Raw genomic sequence first — 19,796 nt, 5'->3', positions numbered from 1 at the left:
TTGTGATGGTTTTGGTTCTCTGGTACCCACAAGGGCACAGCCCGGGAGGCATTCAGTCATATCATGGAAGCAATAAAACTCAAGCGAGCCCGAGTGCCTCATCTTCCTTTAGTGTGTGGCTGGGCGGGGGCCGGGGCGCGACGGACTCCCTCCCTCCCCTTGGAGTCCTGCCATAGCCGCGGCCTTGACCCTCCTGTGACTCGGGCCCGAGCCCCAGACCACCCAGCCTCCGCCGGACACTGCTCGCCGTCCGTGCCCCCGAGGTGCCGAAACTGAGGGAGGGGAAAGGGCGGGGAGGGAGAAATACCCCCTCCCCCACAAGGCTACCCAAAGCGGTACGGCACCCTCAATTCTTGCACGCAGTTCCCCACCCCCTCTGGCTCCTTCCCTCCATTCCCACCCTGCAACCTACTCCTCTTCCCTCAGTCCGGCCCCCTCGGTCCCTTGGACTGTTGATCAAAGGAACGCACAACTGAAAATCCATCTCCCACCACCACAGACTCTCCCGGGTACATACCCGAAAACACGACCCGGCTGAAGTCCTGCTCGGGGCCACGTTCCCCTAGTCGCCTACACCCCGCCAGCTCACCAGTGACCTCTGACCCGTCAACCGGGCAGTGCTCAAGTCTCTGAAGAGGCAGCCCTCCTCTTCCCGGCGGCCTAGACTGGCTGGAGGTCCAAGCTCAAGCTCCCCGGGAGCCGGCGGGAGGGGAGGACCGACCAGGAGGAGTTCTCTGTACCGCTGGGGCCGGGGCTCCTGCCACTCCGTCAGAGGGCCCGCGGGCTAGCGGAGGACTGTGAGGGCCCGTACCCTCCTCGCCTTGGGGTCGGAAGGGTCATGAGTAGGGAAGCCAGGGGTGACCTGGCAGCAGCCTGGAGTTCTGAGTAAGCCCAGAGGCGGTGGGGGGCAAGAGAGTCAGAGTTGGGGAGGGTGAGGTGAGAGGCTCAGGAATGACAACCCAATCTTACCCCACCCCGCTGTGTTGTGCACCACTCTTCCAGCAGACACCCCCCGGCCAACTCCCCACTCGCTCTCCTAACAGGCACCCTCCAAAGTTCACCCTCTTCCCAGGTCACCCATCCCGGTCTGTCCTAGCTCCCTCCTATTGTCACAATCCAAGTCCCTCCCATCCAAGGGATCCAAAGGCTACAAAAGATTGCAGGGAGGTGAAATCGGGAGACTGATCCAGACTAAAAAGCCTCTCTACCGGACGACTTTTGTCTAGAGACAGCCAGGGGAGGATATTTTTCTTTATGGTAATTGCTAAGCCCTTACTATGTGCCAGGCACTGTACTAAGCTCTGGACTAGATACAAGCCAATCGGGTTGGACAGAGTCCATCTTCCACACGGGCTCCCAGTCTTAATCCCCATTTTACAGATGAAGTAACTACGACAGAGAAGTCAAGTGATTTGCCCAAGCAGCAGAGGATGGAGCTGGGATTAAAAACCAGGCCCTTTGGACTCCCAGCCTGTGCTCTATCCACTAGGCCACGCTGCTTCTCCACATTGCTTGAATGCAGAACCCCGGAGTTGGAAGAGGAGGCACACAAACCTAACGGCTCTTCCCTGGGTTTGCATCTCCTGACCCCAGCTGTGTCAGGTAGGCTACGGAGTGTGGGGTGGGAGATGGGGAGGGCACTGCCCCGGGGCCAGCAGGCTGCTGAGTGTGGGGTTGGAGGACAGGTGGCTGGTTTGGACTTGGATCTGAGGACTCACGGTTTCGGAGATGAGTGCGGCGGGGGGAGGCTGAGGTGTGCAATCTCCCAAAGGGCCCGGTATTCCTGGGGCACGCCCGATCGCGTGCCCCTTCGGCACTATTTTAGCACTGGGGAATGGCACACCTCACCAGGGGGAGGGTGGTGATGTGAACAGCACCAGTGGTGTACTCACGTCCCCCGATTGGCACCTTTTAGCTCTCCGCCGCCCAGCTCGGTGGCGCGGGAAAGGCACGGAGCCTACCTCCTCCTGTCACGGGGACACCCCCGCCCCGCCATCCAGGCACGTGTCGGCCCGGTGGTAGACGAGCCTTCTCGCTGACAGGCAGGTGTGGTGGCTGCGTGTGAAATGGTGGCAGGGAGTCGGAGGGGTGGAAGAGAATGGGCTTGGTGTGGGGTGGGGCAAGAAAGATGCCCACGGAAGGCGAGGAGCTAGGGGAGACGTGACGGCACTGTGCCTAGGAGGGGCGGGCTGTTGGCAGGGACCGTTCCGGGCAGGAGGATGGTGCTTTCCCAAACCACAGGGAAGGGAGCGTTTCAAATCTCCCCTACCCACTCTTGTGACCTCCCGCCCTGATGGTCCCGCTCCCCCAGCACCCCTGCGACCTCCCCCCCTGCCCACACACACACTGACTCCTCTGTCTCCATGGAGCATCCAGAGCTGCTGCCCACCATCGAGCGACTCTCCACCACAACCCCTGCTTCTGGGCCCCAGACTCTCCCTGCCCCAACTGGGGCAGGGCAGTCTCCTGCCATGACGGCCGTGAGGGTCTCTTGCCAAAAGGGCCACGCAGAAGCCCAGGTTTCCTGTCCTCCAGATGGCTCGAGATGTCCAGAACTCCCCCGCCGCAGGCAGAAGAAGGTACAGACTTTCCGTCCCGAGACCGTATAGACCACACAGACCTCTCGTCCCCAGACCGTGTACGTGGCACAGGGCTGCAGTCCCCAGACTATAAATGGTAGGGGCCTTCGACCCCCAGACCGTATAGATGGCACAAAACTCCCATCCCTCACACATTGTAAACAGCACAGACCTTCCATCCCTAAACCACATAGAGAGCACAGGCCTCAATCCCCAGACCGTATAGATGGCGCAGACCTTCCGTCCCCCAGGTTTTATAGACGGCCCAGACCCTCCATCTCTGCAAACTGTACGGACGGCACGGACCCTCCATCGCTCAGACCGTCTAAATGGTGGAGACCTTCCATCCCCTCGACCACAAAGGCGACCTCGACGGTCTTGGGGGAGTTGGGCCCACGGCTTCTCAGCCAGGCCACTCTCCTCTCCCTGCCCGGGCCCGGTGTCATCATCACCGTGAGCGGAGGCAGCGGGAGCGGCACCGTCAGGTCCCCGGCCCCGCCCGGGGCCCGCTGGGCACGGGGTCCCGGTCGGTCCCGGGCCGTGGGGCCCCGCGCCGGGCCGAAGGTCCCGGGCCCCGCGGTTCTCAGCCCGGGGCTTTGCCCGCATCTCATCCTCGGCCTGGACCCTCCTTGCCTAACCCCGCGGCCCGTGCCCCATCTTCGATGCCCAGAGAGACCACGTGGAGGGCCTGTGGGGTCAGGAGGTAGTGACCTCCTCGGCCCTCTAGCAGGGCCCGACCAACTTTCCCCTACTTTGGGTTTCAGTGTCATTAGCAGACACATGGGAGCCCTCCAGTGGCCAGAGCATCGCCTCTCGCCTCCTGGCCAGTAACCGCCACCGAAGGAGCGCACCGCCGGCCCGGCCCCACCCCGGTCACCTCCGCCCACCCCACCACCACAGGCCGGCCCTCCCGCCTCTCCTCACCTTCTGGGGCCCAGAAGACCCTGGGTCCCTCAGGTACACTCGCCCTCCAGGGACGCATTTAGGAGCAGCGTGGCCTAGCGGAAAGGAGGCACCGGACCCGGGTTCTAATCCCAGCTCTGCCACCTGTCTGCAGCGTGACCTTGGGCGAGGCACGTAACTCTTCTGGGCCTCAGTTCCCTCATCTGTAAAATGAGGATTAAGACCGTGAGCCCTACGGGGGGCAGGGGCTGTGTTCAGACTGATTAGCTTATATCTACCCCAGGGGCTTAGTGCAGCGTCTGGTGCATAGTAAGCGCTTAACAAATACCACTTAAGAAAAACGGAGTCCCAGAGGTGTCTCACCGAGATGCCCCCATCCCAGACAGCCCTCGCTCCAGCTCCGGGCACTGCCAGGCTCCCAACCTCCTCACCGTGTCCGGAGGAGCAACTTTACACTCTTCCTGCCGGGACCAGACTCCCTCGGCCCAAGCCCGGCTCCCCTCGGCCGCTCCCTTGCCGGGTCGGAGCCATGATCTCACCCCGACTAGCCTCCCAGCCCGGTCCCTCCCCGTCCTCCGAGGCGGCTCGTTCCCGGACCCCAGGCCAGGGTCCGGTTCCCTGCCCCGGCCGCCAGTTCCCCACCCAGCGAAGTCCCCGGCGTAGCGACTGCCGGACGAATCTCAGGCCCACCGGCCCAGCGGCCGCCAGAGGGAAGAAAGGGAGCGGGAGCCACTCGGAAAGCCAGACCCTGGTCTGAGAAGCAGCGGAGGGACCCGAGCCTTCCTGGCGAGGCCTCCCCCGGGCCCTGGCTCGGAAGGGAGCCCCGTGTCGCAGCTGCCTGGGTCCCCCCGGCCCGGCCAGATCTCCACTCTCCGGCTCTCTGAGGCGGCCACCCAGGAATGCGGTTCTCCAGCTGACGCAGATTTCTAGAATGGACACGGGGAGAAGATGCGATTTCCTTTACAGTTTCTCTCCCCTTAAGGCCGAGGAATGTGGGCTCCACCTCAGTCGCTTCTCTTCCACCTGGGCGGCTGGGTTGGCCTGGCAGTCACCCCAGCCGTCCCCTCTGTCCCCCCGAAGCGGATCAGGTCGCACCCCGACTCTGGCCTGGCTGCGGCCCCACCCATTCCTCTCCAGTCACCCCAAGGAACCAACCGCAAAGCCCCTCTGCTCCTTCATCGCCCCCGACCCGAGCATCTCCTGCCCGCAGAGCGCTGTCCGGGAGAACACCAACACGTGATCCCTGCCCTCGAGGAGCTTACGGTCTCGGGGAGCAGGTGGGGAGACAAGCAGGTACAAATGGATGACTATTCAATACAGAAGATTAAGACAGCTATAAATGTTAAACTCAAGGGGACAAATAAAGCAGTCACAAAGAGATAATATTCTGTTATTGCTGCTCCGGCAGAGGGGAGGACGTAGGCTGGAGGGAGGGAGTCGGGGTGGACTGGAGGCTGGGAGAGCCCAGGGGTGTAGGCGGGGTGGGCTTCCCGGAGGCCAACGGGGCCCCAGCCGGGAAGAGGCCGCACGGCCCTCCAGGGGCCTCGGTGCTCAACACCGTTTCCACCCTGAAGGACGGGGGATCCAAGGTCTACTCAGCCCCCACAGGTGCGGCCGGTCTCCTCCTCTTCACGAAGGCCCAAATCCGGGTCTCGGAGAGCGTCCCCGCAGCGGCGACGTGGAGGAAACCCGCCATGGGACATGTGAGGGGGAGGCTCGCTCCTGGCTGGGCTGCCGGGGAGATTCCTCACTGGGGCAAGATCCACCTCCTTGGGGTCTCTTCCACAGCTCCCCGGGGTTTTGAGGGGAGGAAGGGGGGCAGTCACCGAACAAGTCCAATGGCCTCCGGACCCTGCCGGCCAGTCCCTGAGAGACCAGCTCCTCCTGCTCCCACCTGCCCACCCCACACCTGCTGGGGGGGGGGGGGCGGGGAGGCCCTGGGGAAGGAGACTAAAGGGAGGGGGGCACCCGGCAGGAGCCGCTCCCACCCCTCCCTGCCTCCGGGGCTCCTGCCAGCCGCCGCTTCCCCTGGGGAAAAGGGTGACTAACCAGGGGCCCCGGCTTAGAGAGGGAAGGGCCGGGAGAGGGAAGGGTTCCTAAAAACCGCACGGCGTGAGCACAGGTCTCCCGGGGGGCCATCCTGCCCCCGCTTCTGCGTCAGGGCACCTGGAGAAACCCTAGATGCCCACCTTTGGGGTCGGGGATGGGCCCTTCCATCCCTGCCGGTTGGGGCAGTTGGAGAAACTGGGGACGGCCACCTTCGGGGTCAAGGAAGCTCCCTCTCCCAGCTGGGGGCAGGTAGCTGCCGAGCGCCCACAGGTGAAGTGCCCGATGCCAGGGGGCCTCTCTCAAGGAACCCCAGCTGGGGGGGGGGGGGTGTCCCTCTTCGGGGAGCCTGGGGTCGGGGTCCCGCCTCCCCTCCGGTCCTCCTGGGGGGGCTCGTCGTCCCGGGGCCCCCAGAAGAGAGGCGGGGGGCGGTGAAGGGAAGCCCCTTCACGGTTGCGGGGTCAGCCGGGCGGGCCTCCCTCGGCTCCGGGAAAACTCCCGCCTTCGGGCCGGTGGGATCTGGGGGCTGCCGGGGCCCGGGCCGGTCCCGGGAGCCCCGCACGGACCCCGCCCTCCCCCGCCAAACGCCCCCGGGCCGGGCCGGGCCGGGCCGGGCCGGGCCAGGCCGGGGGGCTGCGGGAGCGGGGGCCCGCTCCGTCCGGGGCCCCCCACGCCCCGCTCCGCCCCGAGGATCAGGTGACGGCGAAGCTGGAATTTGACACCAGACGGCGGAGGGCGAGGAGCTGAAGAGGGATGGAGCGGGGATCGGCCCCTCAGACGCGGCCCGCAGCCCCCGCCGGCAACAGGTCCCGCCGCCCCCGCCCGGTGAGTGTCCCGGCGCCCCGGGGACCCTCCACCCCCCCACCTCCCCCAACCCCCCGACCCCCCATAACCCGGCCCGTCTCCTCTGCCTAGGGCGATCGCGGCCGGGCCGGAGGGGCCGCAGGGTGCGGAGGGGCCGGAGCCGGGGGTCGGCGGGGGTCCCGGGTCGCCGCCACGAGGAGGAGGAGGAGGAGGAGGAGGACGTGCGGCCGGGTCGTGCGGGCCCGGGGCGTCTACGCCATGGTCCCAGGGCCGCCCGGCCCCGACCCGACCGGCTGCAGGGTGAGCCGGGGGTGGGGTGGGGGGCGCCGGGGGCCGGGGGGGCCGGGACACCCCCCTCCCCATCCCCCCCCCCTCCGGGCCCGGCCTGCTGCGGGGGCGGTGCCCGGCCCGGGTGGGCAGTGCCAACCCGCGGGGAGGGGCGGGGGAGGGCGGGGGCTGCCAGGGACACCCCCGGCTCCGGGGGGGGGGGGGCTGCCGAGGCTCCGACCGAGGCTCCATCCGCCGGGCATCGGGGGAGAGGAAGGGGGGAAGGGCCGGGGAGACGAGGAAAGGGGAGCCGGGGCCGGCCGGGCGGCGAGGGGGTCAGGGCCGGAGCCACCGCTGGCTGGCAGGACTGGCGGGGATCCGACCCTCGAGCCTCCGGGGTCCGGGGATGGGCCCGGGGGGTTGGGGGGACACGGCCGGACGGGCCGTGCGACCCTCACCCAGACCCCCAACACCGGGCCGCCGCCCCTGACGGGGTTAGGGGGTCAGCGTTGGGGTCCCGGCACATCCCGGCACATCCCGGCACATCCCGGCACATCCCGGCTCGGGAACACGGACGGCTCTCGGGGCCCGGATCGGTGCCGCGGCCGGAGTCCGGTGCAGTCGGGTCTCCTTGGTTCACGGTCGGGCCTCCGGGGTGGATGCGCACACCACGCCGGGTCTGGATTCCGGGCAGAGGGGTCTGGATCCCCTTTCGGGTCTAGATTCGGGGGTGAGTCTGGAGGCCGTGCCCGGTCTGGGGTCCGGGAGGCATCCGGGCTCCATCCTGATCTAGAAGCTGGGATCGGTCCGGAATCCAGGCCGGGTCTGGGTTTCGGAGCCCACCTGGATCTAGATTCGGGGATGAGTCTGGATCCCACGCCGGCTATCGATTATACGCCGGGTCCGGATCCCGGGATACGTCTGAATTCTGGGTTGAGTCCGGAGTCCGCGCCGGGCCCGGATTCTGCGTTAGATCCGGACACCGGGCCGGGTCTGGATTCTGGGCCTCGATTCTAGCCGGCGGGGGCCCTGGTTCAATCTCTGCGTCTTCCAGATTCCCCGATGCGAAGACTCCGGGGTTCGCTGTCTGGTGCTCGAGCCACACGGCGGCAGGTGAACTTGAACAAAATCTCATTCGCTGCCCATTTGGGATTTTGAAGCACTGGTCTCTTAGTCCTCAACAGGGCCTAGCTGCCGTCGTCATCCTCCGCTCCGCATCAGAAACCGTTTATTGAGGACCCGCGGGGACTGGCCACGGATCCTTATCCCAAGACCTGGAGGGAGGAAGCTCAGAGACCGTCTGCGGAGCCATTTCCTAAAGGTCTCTGGGAGAGGGATACCCTTCCACCTTTGTCTGTTGGCAGGAAAGGGCGGGCACTGGTTCTTGGAGTAGTTGGTGTCTGAATGCACTCCCGTGCCCTGTTCTGTGGAGGTGGTGCCTGGAGCTGGTGCATCTTGGGTGCAGAACAGGTCGCACGCAGGCTCTCATCGGCATGGGTTCCTGTGACATGGACATTCGGGGTCCAAGCCGAGGCCCCGTCACTGCAAGTGACTCATCTGCGTATGGGCTATAGAATGGTTTCTATCCCACAGGTGAGCTCTTCGCTGGGCCGAGCAGAAGGGCTGGTGCAAGGTGAATGGGAGGATTTCTGGGGGCAAAACGGCGGGAGGCATCCAATTCCTGGCGGGTCTTGAGGCTGGCAGGTGCCTCTTCGGGGCCGCGATCGGGCCGCGCTGGACTCCGCCAGGATCCTGGGGGCCAGAGGAACACGGGAAGGGGGCCCGGGGAGGGTTTCCAGGCCCCGGCGGCCCGACTCGGTTTACGAGTCGACCTTTCCGACGCCAGCAAGAGAGGGGTAGAGCTGAACTGCCCCGGCTGACGTCCGGGAGCGGCTCGGGCCAGGTCCCAGGTCAGGTACCGCGGGCAAATCGGAGGCTGTGGGCGGGCAGCCGGCCAAGCATCTTCAGCACAGAGCCCCTCAAGGGTGCGGGCCCGGGGCTCCGTTCCAAGCTCCCGTCCCGACCGGGATACAGGCGAGGGAAAGTTGGGAATCTCTGGGATCAAGACACATTTCGGGAAGGGGGGGGGGGGGACCATCTTATGGGAAATTGGCACCTGGGAATCGACAGAAGATGAAGAGGGCGGGGAGGGAAGATCAACCGGCGCTTCCCATTTACTTTCCCGCTTTCCCGGGAGCGGGGCCCGCCGCGTCTGGGCCATGGCTGCCATCTGGTGGCCACTATTAGCTGAACGCTCTGCTCAGGTCGGCGCGTCAATCCGGCCGTATTTCGTTGGGTGGACTGCAGGGGGCGCGAACCCTCGAAAACGGAGTATTTATTATCATTATTATTATTATCATCATCATTATTATCATTATTATCATTATTGTCATCATCATTATCATTACTATATTATTATTTTGTTATTATATTACGCGCTTACTCCATGTCAGGCACTGTACTAGAGAAGCAGCGTGGCTCAGTGGAAAGAGCACGGGCTTTGGAGTCAGGGCTCGGGAGTTCGCATCCCAGCTCTGCCACTTGTCGGCTGTGTGACCGTGGGCAAGTCACTTCACTTCTCTGTGCCTCAGTTCCCTCATCTGTAAAATGGGGATTAAGACTGTGAGCCCCACGTGGGACAACCTGATTCCCCTGTGTCTACCCCAGCGCTTAGAACAGTGCTCTGCACATAGTAAGCGCTTAACAAATACCAACATTATTATTACTATATTATTATTTTGTTATTATATTACGCGCTTACTCCATGTCAGGCACTGTACTAGAGAAGCAGCGTGGCTCAGTGGAAAGAGCACGGGCTTTGGAGTCAGGGCTCGGGAGTTCGCATCCCAGCTCTGCCACTTGTCGGCTGTGTGACCGTGGGCAAGTCACTTCACTTCTCTGTGCCTCAGTTCCCTCATCTGTAAAATGGGGATTAAGACTGTGAGCCCCACGTGGGACGACCTGATTCCCCTATGTCTACCCCCGCGCTTAGAACAGTGCTGGGCACATAGTAAGCGCTTAACAAATACCAACGTTATTATTATTATTATTATTATTATTATTATAGGGCCTGGGGTGGATGCAAGCAAATTGGGTTGGACACGGTCCCTGTCCCACGTGGGGCTCACAGTCTCAATCTCCATACAGATGAAGTAATAATAATAATGTTGGTATTTGTTAAGCGCTTACTATGTGCACAGCACTGTTCTAAGCGCTGGGGTAGATACAGGTTGTCCCACGTGAGGCTCACAGTTAATCCCCATTTTACAGACGAGGGAACTGAGGCCCTGAGAAGCGAAGTGACTCGCCCACAGTCACACAGCTGACAAGTGGCAGAGCAGGGTTTCGAACTCGTGACCTCTGACTCCCAAGCCCATACTCTTGCCACTGAGCCACGCTGCAGTTAAATGACTTGCCCAGGGTCACACAGCAGAGAAGTGGAAGAGCCGGGGTTAGAACCCATGACCTTCTGACTCGCAGGCCTGTGGTCTATCCACTACACCACGGTGCTTCTCAATCGGCGTCTCTTGAGAGCGTACTGTGTGCGGAGCACTGTACTCAGCACTCAAGAAACCGCGACAAGAAACCCTCTGGATAGGAAGTGCCGGGTCGGGCGGTGGCAAAGCCGAGCACGAGAGCCAGAGGCCGGCGCGGGGCCCGGGTGTCCACCTTTGGCCGAGTCTTGCTCCCTGGGTCTGCCTTGCTCCCTGCTTCTGCAGCTATTTCTGGGTTCTACCACGCTGTTGCTCCCGAGATCCCTGGTCTCCTCTGTTTCGCTAAGGAGACTCTGGGGGTGAAGGAGGCGGCACTGTGAATCTCACCCTGGCTCGATCCTGCAAAAAGCCAACCCCCTCCCTAGGACCCTGGCACCTGGAGCCCCTTGTCCACCTCCAACCAGTGTGGCACTCTGGCCCAGGATTAAGACCACAAACCTGGGAGCCAAAAGGCCAGTTCTAGTTCCAGGTCTGCCACTGGCCTAAAATGGGCGACCTTGGGCAAATCGTTTAACCTCTCTGGGCCTCAGCTTCCTCTTCTGGAAAATGGGAATGAGATGCCCCGTCTCTCCCTACCTCTTTGATCGTGAGCCCTGAAGGCGGGGAGGGCGGGGAGGACAGGCTGGTCTTAGTACCGTATGTATCTCTACCCCAGAAAACTTAGCAGTGTTCTTAAGGTTCAATAGTAATTATTGAGCGCTTACTATGTGCAGAGCACTGTACTAAGCGCTTGGAATGAACAAGTCGGCAACAAGACAGTCCCTGCCGTTTGACGGGCTTACAGTCTAATCGACGGGCTTACAGTCAGAACATTGTGTCTACTAAGTACTATTATTATAATTACTATTATTAATATTGATGATAAATTATGCCGGCACTAATGCTGGACTCATCAAACACACAAGCCATACAGACCCTTCCCCTGGACAGGCGTAGCTTGGCCCATAGGACACTTCCAGCCCTCGTAGAGAGACGTTATCCCCGGTCAACCGGGGGAAAATCTGAGACCCAGAAAGGTAACTAAAATCGGCAGGGACTTGTGCCCTAGCAGGGACCAGGGCTAAGGCATCCCTGTATATTAGCCAGAGATTGGTCTAAGCCCCGTGGGGTCACTTCAGAGCCCCAGCCCGCTTTCCTGCTTCGCAGTCGGCCACCCCAACGCTCCGCGGCTCTGAAACCCTAAACCGGGACAGAAGAGACCCGTGTGGGCTGGGTAGCTGGGCCTGCGTTGAAAGAGGGGTGGGAGGCAGGGCGAGGCGGAGGGCTTAACGGAGCAGCTATTCCACTCACAGGTTTCCCCAGAACATCAGCCGCCACTGCTGGCCTGAGCCCCTGTCTCAAATCCTGCCGTTTCCTCAGTCGACCTGACGACCCCCACTTGGTGCTGGTGGGCGCTGGTGGGCTGTGGCGGGCACAGGTGCCCAGTATACTGTCTAGAGTCCAATAAGCAATGAGCTCATGAGTGGCAGAGAAGGGGGTGAGGAGCATCCGAGGAACAGCAGCAGGGTCACCTGTTGCTTTGTGGTTACAGAGAAGATGGAGTCCCGAGTGGAGGGCCGGGCCTTTCCTCTTATGACTCTGTTTCCCAACTGGCAGGTGAGTCGCACATCCACAGGGGAACGGGACAGGGACCTCTGGGCTTGGGCCGGGGGGAGACTGGGCACCCCAGAGATGCGGCGGAGGAGGGCTGGAAGTCATGAGACAGAGCCAGAGAGAGAAGGGGGGACTGAGAGAGGATGGAGGAAGCTGCAGTTAAGATAAGAAGGGGGTTGGATGGGTGGGTGGGGAAGGGGAGCAGGACTATGTGAAGGTAGAGTAGGGTCTGGGCGGGCAGCAGGACCTGAGGGGGTGGGGACAGGGAATAAAAGGAAAGGAGCGATGGACTGGGACTGCTGGGAGGTGGGGCGGGGGTACACTGAGGCAGAGACAGAAGAGGGAGTTGAGCGGGGGAGTCGGGCCAGGGGTGGGACAAAGCTGAGATCTTGGCGCCGGCTCCACGCTCGCTGGGACGGGGATTAGGGTTAGTCTGGGCTGGGCAGGGCAAGAGGAGTCACAAGCCCTGCATCCTAACTCTCTCAGCCACCTGTGGGGTCGTTCCCCCCCCCCCCCCCGCCCCGAGTGCTAGCTCCCAGCGTGGCCTTCCCAGACTCCCCTCACGCTCCCTCCTTCACCCCAGGCAGTGCTCTGGCAGGCCTTGACCATTATGGCACTGCTGGCTGGCCCCAGCGCTTCCTCCCCGTCCACCGGGCAGCGCCACGGCCCGCTTCATGACTACGGCAGCTCTGCTCCGCTAGCCGGCCTGGAGGGACTGCTCACCCCCACCCAGAGCACCCTGCACGGTAGGTGACGAGGGTGGGTAGGGGCTGGGAGCACAGGGGCCCGAGCTCGGTCAGAGGGTTGGGGGGAAGAGGGCCCAGAGCTCGGGGATGGGAAGGTAGGGTGGGGTCCGAGAAGAGGCCGGGACAGAGAGGGGTTGGGGGAGTTGAGGCTACCGAGGGGGCCGGACGCTGGGACCGGCAGGGACACCTTGAGACCCCAGCCTAAAAGCAGGTCTGTGTTCCAGGGGAGAACCCAACGGGCGTGGGAGAACCTCCGCCGCCACCCAGAGGAGAAGAGAAGCCCCCCGAGAGCCTGCTGCTGCGCGAGGGCCGTTCGCCCCGGGCCCAGGTGAAGGGCAGGGCCCAGAAAGGCCAGCGCGGGAAGGGGGGCCGGGGCAAGGCGAAGCAGCGGGGCTGCCACCTGCAGACTCAGCTGGTCAAGGTGCGCGAGCTGGGCCTGGGCCACGACTCGGACGAGCTGGTCCGCTTCAGGTACTGCAGCGGCTCGTGTCAGCGGGCCCGCTCCAACCACGACGTCAGCCTGGCCTACCTGCTGAGCGCCGGCACCCTGCGGCCCTCCCCGCCGGCCCGGGTGCTCAGCCACCCCTGCTGCCGGCCCACCCGCTACGAGGCCGTCTCTTTCATGGACGTGCACAACACCTGGCAAACCGTGGAGAGGCTCTCGGCCGCCGAGTGCAGCTGCCTGGGCTGATGAGGGACCCGGAGGTCGCCGCCTGGCCCGAGCCAGATTGAAGCCCTCCCCGGCAGCTCCGTGGGGCTCACCGGACCCAGGGGCCGAGCTGGGAGCCCGAAAAAACTTGGGGCAGACCCGGAGAGAGGTGTGCCCGGCCCTCAGAACCTAAGGGCAAAGAAGCGGCTGGAGCCCCCGGCCCGTGGGTAGGGAGAGGGAAGGGAGCAGAGCAGGGAGAGGGGCCGCAGCCGGGGCCGTCCCCTTCCGGGCGGAAGGTGGGACGGGCCTCGGGCGACAGAGGGGCCCGAGGGGCTGCCGCCATCACTCGAGGTGGAAGGCAGAGACTGAGGGAACCGAGATGGAGTCGCTCAACCCAGAGGGTGGTCTGGGGACAGAGCGGGAGAGGATCTATGCAGACCCTTAGCCACGGCGGGTGGGGACGGGGTGAAGAGGGGACCTCGGACCGGAGCGGGGGAACGGGATGGCTGTCCTACCCGGAAGCTGAGTTCCCAGATTGCAGAAGGACACCCGGGGACCCAGGACACCCCGCCACCCAGGACATCGAGTCCGGGGCCCGGCCCGAACGGGCCCGAGGGGAGGGTCTGCCCTAACCAGGGCCGGGAGCTGTAAGGTGCTGCTGGGATGGGGATGCTGCTCCCCACCCCCTCAACTTGGAGGTATAGAGTAGCTCCCCCAGAAGCCCTAGGAGAGGAAGAGAGACTGCGACCAGAGTCCCTGGCACCGCAGGGGACACCGGGGTTGCCTCTCCTCAACTCTCCCCCCTCCCCACGAGCAGCTATTTATTATCTCTAAGTTATTTATTTATTCTCTCTTCTGACTGAGTTGGTTCTCAGGCTCAGGTGCAAATGGCCAAAAGGGACAGCCTGCATAAGACAGGGGAGCAAATGTGAATGATTCCCAGACTGGGCTCACCCAAGGGCTCATTCCGGCATTGAGGGGGGTGGGGAGATAGGGAGGAGGATGGGAGTCGACTGGTTCCTATGGCAACGATGTGCATAAAACAGTGGCTCCCTCTCCTGCCTAGTCTCTGTCATTCGTCTGTCCCAGGTCCCCTCTCAGTTCGGCCCAGGTCGTCTCCCTCTGGCTTGTTGGAGAAATGGGGTCCCCTTTCAGCACTCAGCCTGGGGTCTGGGGGACTGAGAGGGGGCCCCAGTAGGGCTTGAGCTTGCTGCTCCCCGCCCCCAACCCCCCGCCAGCACCCACCCGGCCAACGCTTCCCTGCCGGCTAAAGGGCAAAACCCACGGGGCTCCCAGGTGGACGCCGCGCCTCTCCCTCCAGCCTCTCCCTGCCTGTGTGGCAGAGCGGGCGACACAGGCCGGTTACAATGCCACGCCCGGCCCCTTCCTGTTCATGGAAGGCGAAACGTGGAGGAGCAGGATGGGGGTGGTGAGGGAGGGGCTGCCACTCGGATGGGGAAGGGTATCCCTCCCCATGAGCCTCCAGAACTGTTCCCCAGGCAGCCTCCACTTGCTCGATTCCATACGGTCTCTGAGCCCACGGCCCTTCCCGATCAACGTCCAACCTCTCCTTTCGGTCCCTCCCCACCATCCCGTCAAGGCCATCCCTCTGCAGCTGATCTATGCTCCAGCGACTAGAACGGAGACTCCGTTCTTCCCAGCCTGTCGATCGTGTCCAAAGCTTAGGTGATGCACACCCGTTGGACCCGCCCCACAGCCTGTCTCTCCACCTCACCCGCCCAAACCCCGGCAGGCACCCGGTGGGTGGACCCTGCGGTCACCCTCTCCCCAGCCCTCGGAAACCATGCCGCCCACCACGGGAAGAGCCGCAGCAGCCAGGATGATCTGGGGAGAGAAAGGGGCTGGGTGCCCCCAAGGAGACCGTGACAAGACCCTTTGGCCTAGAAAGCGGCAGGCTGAGCGGGTACACGAATGAAGCCAACGGAACCACAAAGCGGATGGACGGAACGACCGCCATTGGCCACATCCCGCAGCTCCGGGAGGGGCCCCCCACTGACATGCAAGGTTGGTAGGTACCCAACAAAGAGAAGCGGTTCTTTGCCAGTTTGGGTTGGAGGGTGGGAGGGGAAGAGATCTCAGGGATTCACTACAGAAGGGGAGGGACAAGGTGGGGGAAGCAGATGGAAACTGGGTAGGAGGAAAGAGCCAGGAGGTACCTGGGGGATTTGGATAAATTCCGGGAAGAACAGTCCATAACGGGCTATTGGAAGGAAACACTGGGTGTGCCGGAAGGCCCAGGCCACCCCACCCATCTCGGCCCACCCCTTGCTCCACCCCAGAGGAGCCCCCCATCAACTTGGGCTCACAACAGACTTCATCAGCAGGAAGGGGCACGGTACTTCGTATCATCTAACTCCAACCATAACCTCACTTGTCACCTCACCATCTCACCTCCCCCTACCCCTTCTGCTGTCTCTTGCCCCCCTCCACATCCACTGTCTGTGTGACAGCTCTTTTGGCCTTTTAACTCCCTCCTTAAACCCCGTCCCTCCCTCCTCCCCATGTCTTGCCTCTAATGACCTTGCCTTCATCGATAAAACTGAAACCATCAACCATGGTTTCCTCAAAACCTCCCCTACACCTCTCCACTCCCACCTTCCTCTGGCCTCCTCTTTGACTCTCCCATCTTTCCCGTCAGGGTCTCAAGAGGAGATCTCCTGCCTCCTCTCAAAATCTACCCCTTCCACCTGCATGTCCAACCTCATCCCTTCAAATCTTATCAAAACCCTTGCCCCCTTATCCCTCCAACCCAACTCCCACTTAAATCACTCACTTTCTAACTGCTTTCAAACACACCCATGTATCCCTTTTCCCCAAAAATACTTCTCTTGACCCCTTGGCTTCCTCAAGCTCTCACCCCTTCTCCCCCCTAACATTCCTCCAAACTACTTGAGGGAGTTGTTTACATCCGCTGCCCCCACTTCTTTCGTTGGTTCCCTGAAATCTGCCTTCTTCCCCCTTCACTCCACAGAAATTACCCTTTAGTCACCAATTACAATCTTCTTGTCAAATTCAGTGGCCTCTACACTATTCTAATCCTCCTCAACCTCTCAGCCTGTCTCTCCCCACTCCAGTCTGTACTTTATTCACTCTGCTGCCCAGATCTATTTTCCAAATAGTCCAGTCCACACTCCCCACTCCTCAAGAACTTCCAGTAGTTGCCCATCCACCTCTGCATCACACAGAAACTCCTTACCGTTGGCCTTAAAGCATTCAATCAACTCACCCCTTCCTACCTTACCTTGTTGGTAATAATAATAACTATGGTATTTGTTAAGCACGTACTATTTGCCAACCCCTATCCTAAGCACTGGGATAAATACAAGGTAATCAGGTTGTCCCAAGTGGGGCTCACAGTCTTAATCCCCATTTTACAGATGAAGGAACTGGGCCACGGAGAAGTTACGGGACTTGTCCAAAATCACCCACCTGATAAGTGGCGGAGCCGGGAATAGAACCCACGACCTCTGACTCCCAAGCCCGGGCTCTTTCCACTAAGCCACGCTGCTTCTCACTGATTTACTACAACGCCCAGCCTGCACGCTTTGCTCCTCCAAAGCCAACCTACTTGCTGTATCTCAATCTCGTGTGCCTTGCCTCTGACCCCATGCCCACGTCCCTCCTCTGTTCTGGAACTCCCTCTGCCTTCATATAAAACAGACCACCCCTCTCTCCATCTTCAAAATCACCTCTCCTCCAAGAAGCCTTCCCCACCTAGGCCCTCAATTCCCCTACTGCCCTTCCCTTTGGGGTCACCTGTGCTCTTGGATCTGTACTCCTTAAGCACTTGATATTCAACCCATCCCAGCCCCTCACCACTCAAAGACATCCTTAAACTCTCCGATTTCCCCAGTCTGTAATTGATTTTAATGTCTAGACTGTAAGCTCCCCTTTTTTATGGCACTTGTTAAGCACTTACTGTGTGCCACACACTGTATAGTAAGTGCTGGGATAGGTACAAAATCAGGTTGGACATAGGTCCTGGCCATCATGGGGCTCACGGTCTCAATTGGGCAGGCATTGTGGGGAGCCCACAATAGGCTGCGTTACGAGTGACTGTTTGTGATTCCTCAAACAAGGAAGAGACTGCGAAGGCACTGATGAGATCTACCTGGGACAGGTGATTGCTGGCCTGTGGGGGAGGAGCATGGAGGGAGGGGTGGCCATCTCTCCCTGCTCTACTCGGTAACGGGCCTGGACCAATCAATGACTGCCACATAGGGCCCCAGCTGCGACACCTAAGATAGATAAAAGGCGCCCGTTTTGAAGCAGCACAGAGGTATGTTGAGGCATGCAGAGGAGAAGAAAGCACCCGGAGAGCGGCACTTGGAAGAAGCATTGGCAGAATGGGCTCCCTTGACCAGCAGACTGGTACTAGACCCTTGGAGTGAGTGAGTGTACATGATACCCCTTTGCACGTTGGCAGAATTAAGTAAAAAACTTTCCCCAGTAACGTTGGTGGTGTAGTTTGACTCTACTACGGGTCCCCGAGGCTCCCCCGGTCCAAGAAGGTTGGGGCTCACGACAGTATCTACCATCTCATTTGTACCGTACTCCCTCAAGTGCTTAGGACGGTGCTTGACATGCAGTAATCACTCAGTAAATACCAGCGATTGACTGATCTCTTCCCAGTCAAGTCTACTGGGTTCGTCTCTGCCTGGAGTCCTGAAAAACAGCTATTAAGGGGAGAAAGGATGGCAGCAGCTACGAAGACAACTGCCTGCCAAGTCACGGCACTGTGGCCCATGACAGCGTGTGGCATTGCTGTGGTCACTTAAGCTGTCAATGATGCTGAAGTCCCAGAATCTAGATTGGTTCACCCAGCCTAATGGGAGACTCCCTTATCACCACTCCATCCCATCCTCCTTGATCACCTGTGATACCACTGACCATTCTCTTCACCTGGAAATGTTACTCAAACCAGGTTTCCCTGTAGTTGCTCCTTCTCAGTCTCCGTCACGGGCTCCTTTCTGCCTCTATCCCCTAACTGCAGGTGTCCCAAAAATCTCAGGTCTGAGCCCTTTATCTTCTCACTACACCCTCCCTCGCTCGAGGAACTCATTCACACAGCTGCAGCTCATTTATATAAAAGACTCCTAAACCTATCTCATTAGTCCCAGCTGATCTCTGCTCTGCAATCTCACATTTCCTCTTGTCTCCGGAACATCTCCCCACTGAGTGTACCCTCAGCAGGCCCAAGGAGGAGCAGCTGATGGATTGATGGACAATCTCCCTCCTGCCACCCTGAGCTCAGTATTTCTAAAAGTACACTCCTCATCCCGCCCAAAACCACCCCTCCTCCTCACTTTCCTGTCACTGTCAATAACACCCCCATCCTCCAGCAACCCTGATATCATCCTCCAGTCTTCAGTGTCTTTCACCTCTCATTTGATCTGTGGCTAAATCCTGCCAGTTTTTCTTCCACCACTTTTCCCAGATCCACTCCTTCCCCTCCACCCAGACAACTCTAAGCCTGCTACAGGTTCTTGCCATATCCTGCCTGGACTGCTGAATCTGCCTCCAATCTCTCTCCTCTCCCATGTATTACACTTTGTCCCAGATTGCTTCTCTAAAATGACGTTCAGCTCCACTCCTCAAAACCTTGAATGGTTACCATCATTTCTGTCCACATTAAACTCCCTCTCACCCCAACTCTCCTCCTCTGACTTATCAGCTTTCTTTAAAGGCCCACTCTTCACCCCCAAAAGCCGCTCTTTTCTTCTTCCTAGGCTACCTTCTTACTGTGCTTTGCTCTCAATTCACCCCCATTCAACACCCTCCCCACTTCAAATCTGCTAGTCCACCATTCTCCAAGTCTTCAAAGCCCTACAGAAAATCCACCTCCTCCAGAAGTTCTTGAGGACACACATTATCTCTTTAGGATTCTCCAAAACCAGCTCTGCACACAGTTGAGGCTCAATAAATACCTTTCCAGGGAGGGTAAACTCAACCATATCTCAATGTGCTAATTTACACTTTTTTCCTGTTCATCCTGCCATTCCTTTGCAATGTCCAGAGAAGTGCAGTTCTTTCCCCTGCTCCCTCTATTCATAAATAATTTGGGTCTGTCACCCTCTTTGGACTGTAACGTCCGAGGTGGCAGAGACCACGTCTTCTAGTTTCGTTATGCTCTAAGCACTTAATCCAGAAGTCTGCACACAGCTGGTGCTCAATAAATACAAATGACTGGTTAATTGGGGACAGACAGGGCTGGGGGAGCCACTGGTGGTTACCGAGGGGTAATTGTAATGGTCAGATGAAGCCACCTGAGGAAAGAACTGGGGTTCAATCGGTTGTATCTGGTTGCCCACTAAGCACTTATTTGGATTCGCAGCCTTTATTTTCCACTCCCTCAGCCACGCACTTATATACATATCTGTAATACATTTATATTAACATAATAGTCATGATGGTATTCCTTAAGCACTTACTATGTACTAAGCACTGGGGTACATACAAAGTAATCAGATTGTCCCAGGTGGAGTTTAGTCTTAATCCCCACTTTATAGATGAGGTAAGTGAGGCACAGAGAGGTTAAGTGATGTGGCCAAAGTCACATGGCTGTTAAGTGGCAGGGCCAGAATTAGAACCCACGACCTGAGTTTGAAGCCCATGCTCTTTCCTATTAAGCCACGCTGCTTCTCTGCCTCCCCCTCAGTTAAAATGTCCTCTCCCAAGTGCTTAGTATAGTGCT

The 19,796-nt window shown here is 60.1% G+C and overlaps 1 protein-coding gene across 1 annotated transcript; it reads left to right on the top strand.

Annotated features, from left to right (window-relative positions):
• Positions 1 to 10,909: 10,909 nt before the first annotated feature.
• Positions 10,910 to 14,137, top strand: ARTN (artemin). The gene is made up of 3 exons (XM_029083380.1): positions 10,910 to 11,689; positions 12,270 to 12,432; positions 12,657 to 14,137. The coding sequence occupies exons 1-3, from the start codon at positions 11,552 to 11,554 to the stop codon at positions 13,121 to 13,123; spliced, it is 768 nt and encodes a 255-aa protein (XP_028939213.1). The 5' UTR covers positions 10,910 to 11,551; the 3' UTR covers positions 13,124 to 14,137.
• The last annotated feature ends 5,659 nt before the right edge of the window (positions 14,138 to 19,796 follow it).

This window comes from Ornithorhynchus anatinus, chromosome 18 (assembly GCF_004115215.2).
Source record: "Ornithorhynchus anatinus isolate Pmale09 chromosome 18, mOrnAna1.pri.v4, whole genome shotgun sequence".
Classification (NCBI taxonomy): Eukaryota; Metazoa; Chordata; class Mammalia; order Monotremata; family Ornithorhynchidae; genus Ornithorhynchus; species Ornithorhynchus anatinus.
The sequence above is the reverse complement of the archived record's forward strand: the minus strand, read 5'-3'. Positions and strand labels throughout refer to the sequence as shown.

Coding starts and splice junctions, on each gene's coding strand:
- ARTN (XM_029083380.1), top strand. CDS start 11,552: ATGAGTGGCAGAGAAGGGGGTGAGGAGCATCCGAGGAACAGCAGCAGG. Junction 11,690..12,269: donor CTCTGTTTCCCAACTGGCAG/GTGAGTCGCACA, acceptor CCTTCACCCCAG/GCAGTGCTCTGGCAGGCCTT. Junction 12,433..12,656: donor CACCCAGAGCACCCTGCACG/GTAGGTGACGAG, acceptor TCTGTGTTCCAG/GGGAGAACCCAACGGGCGTG.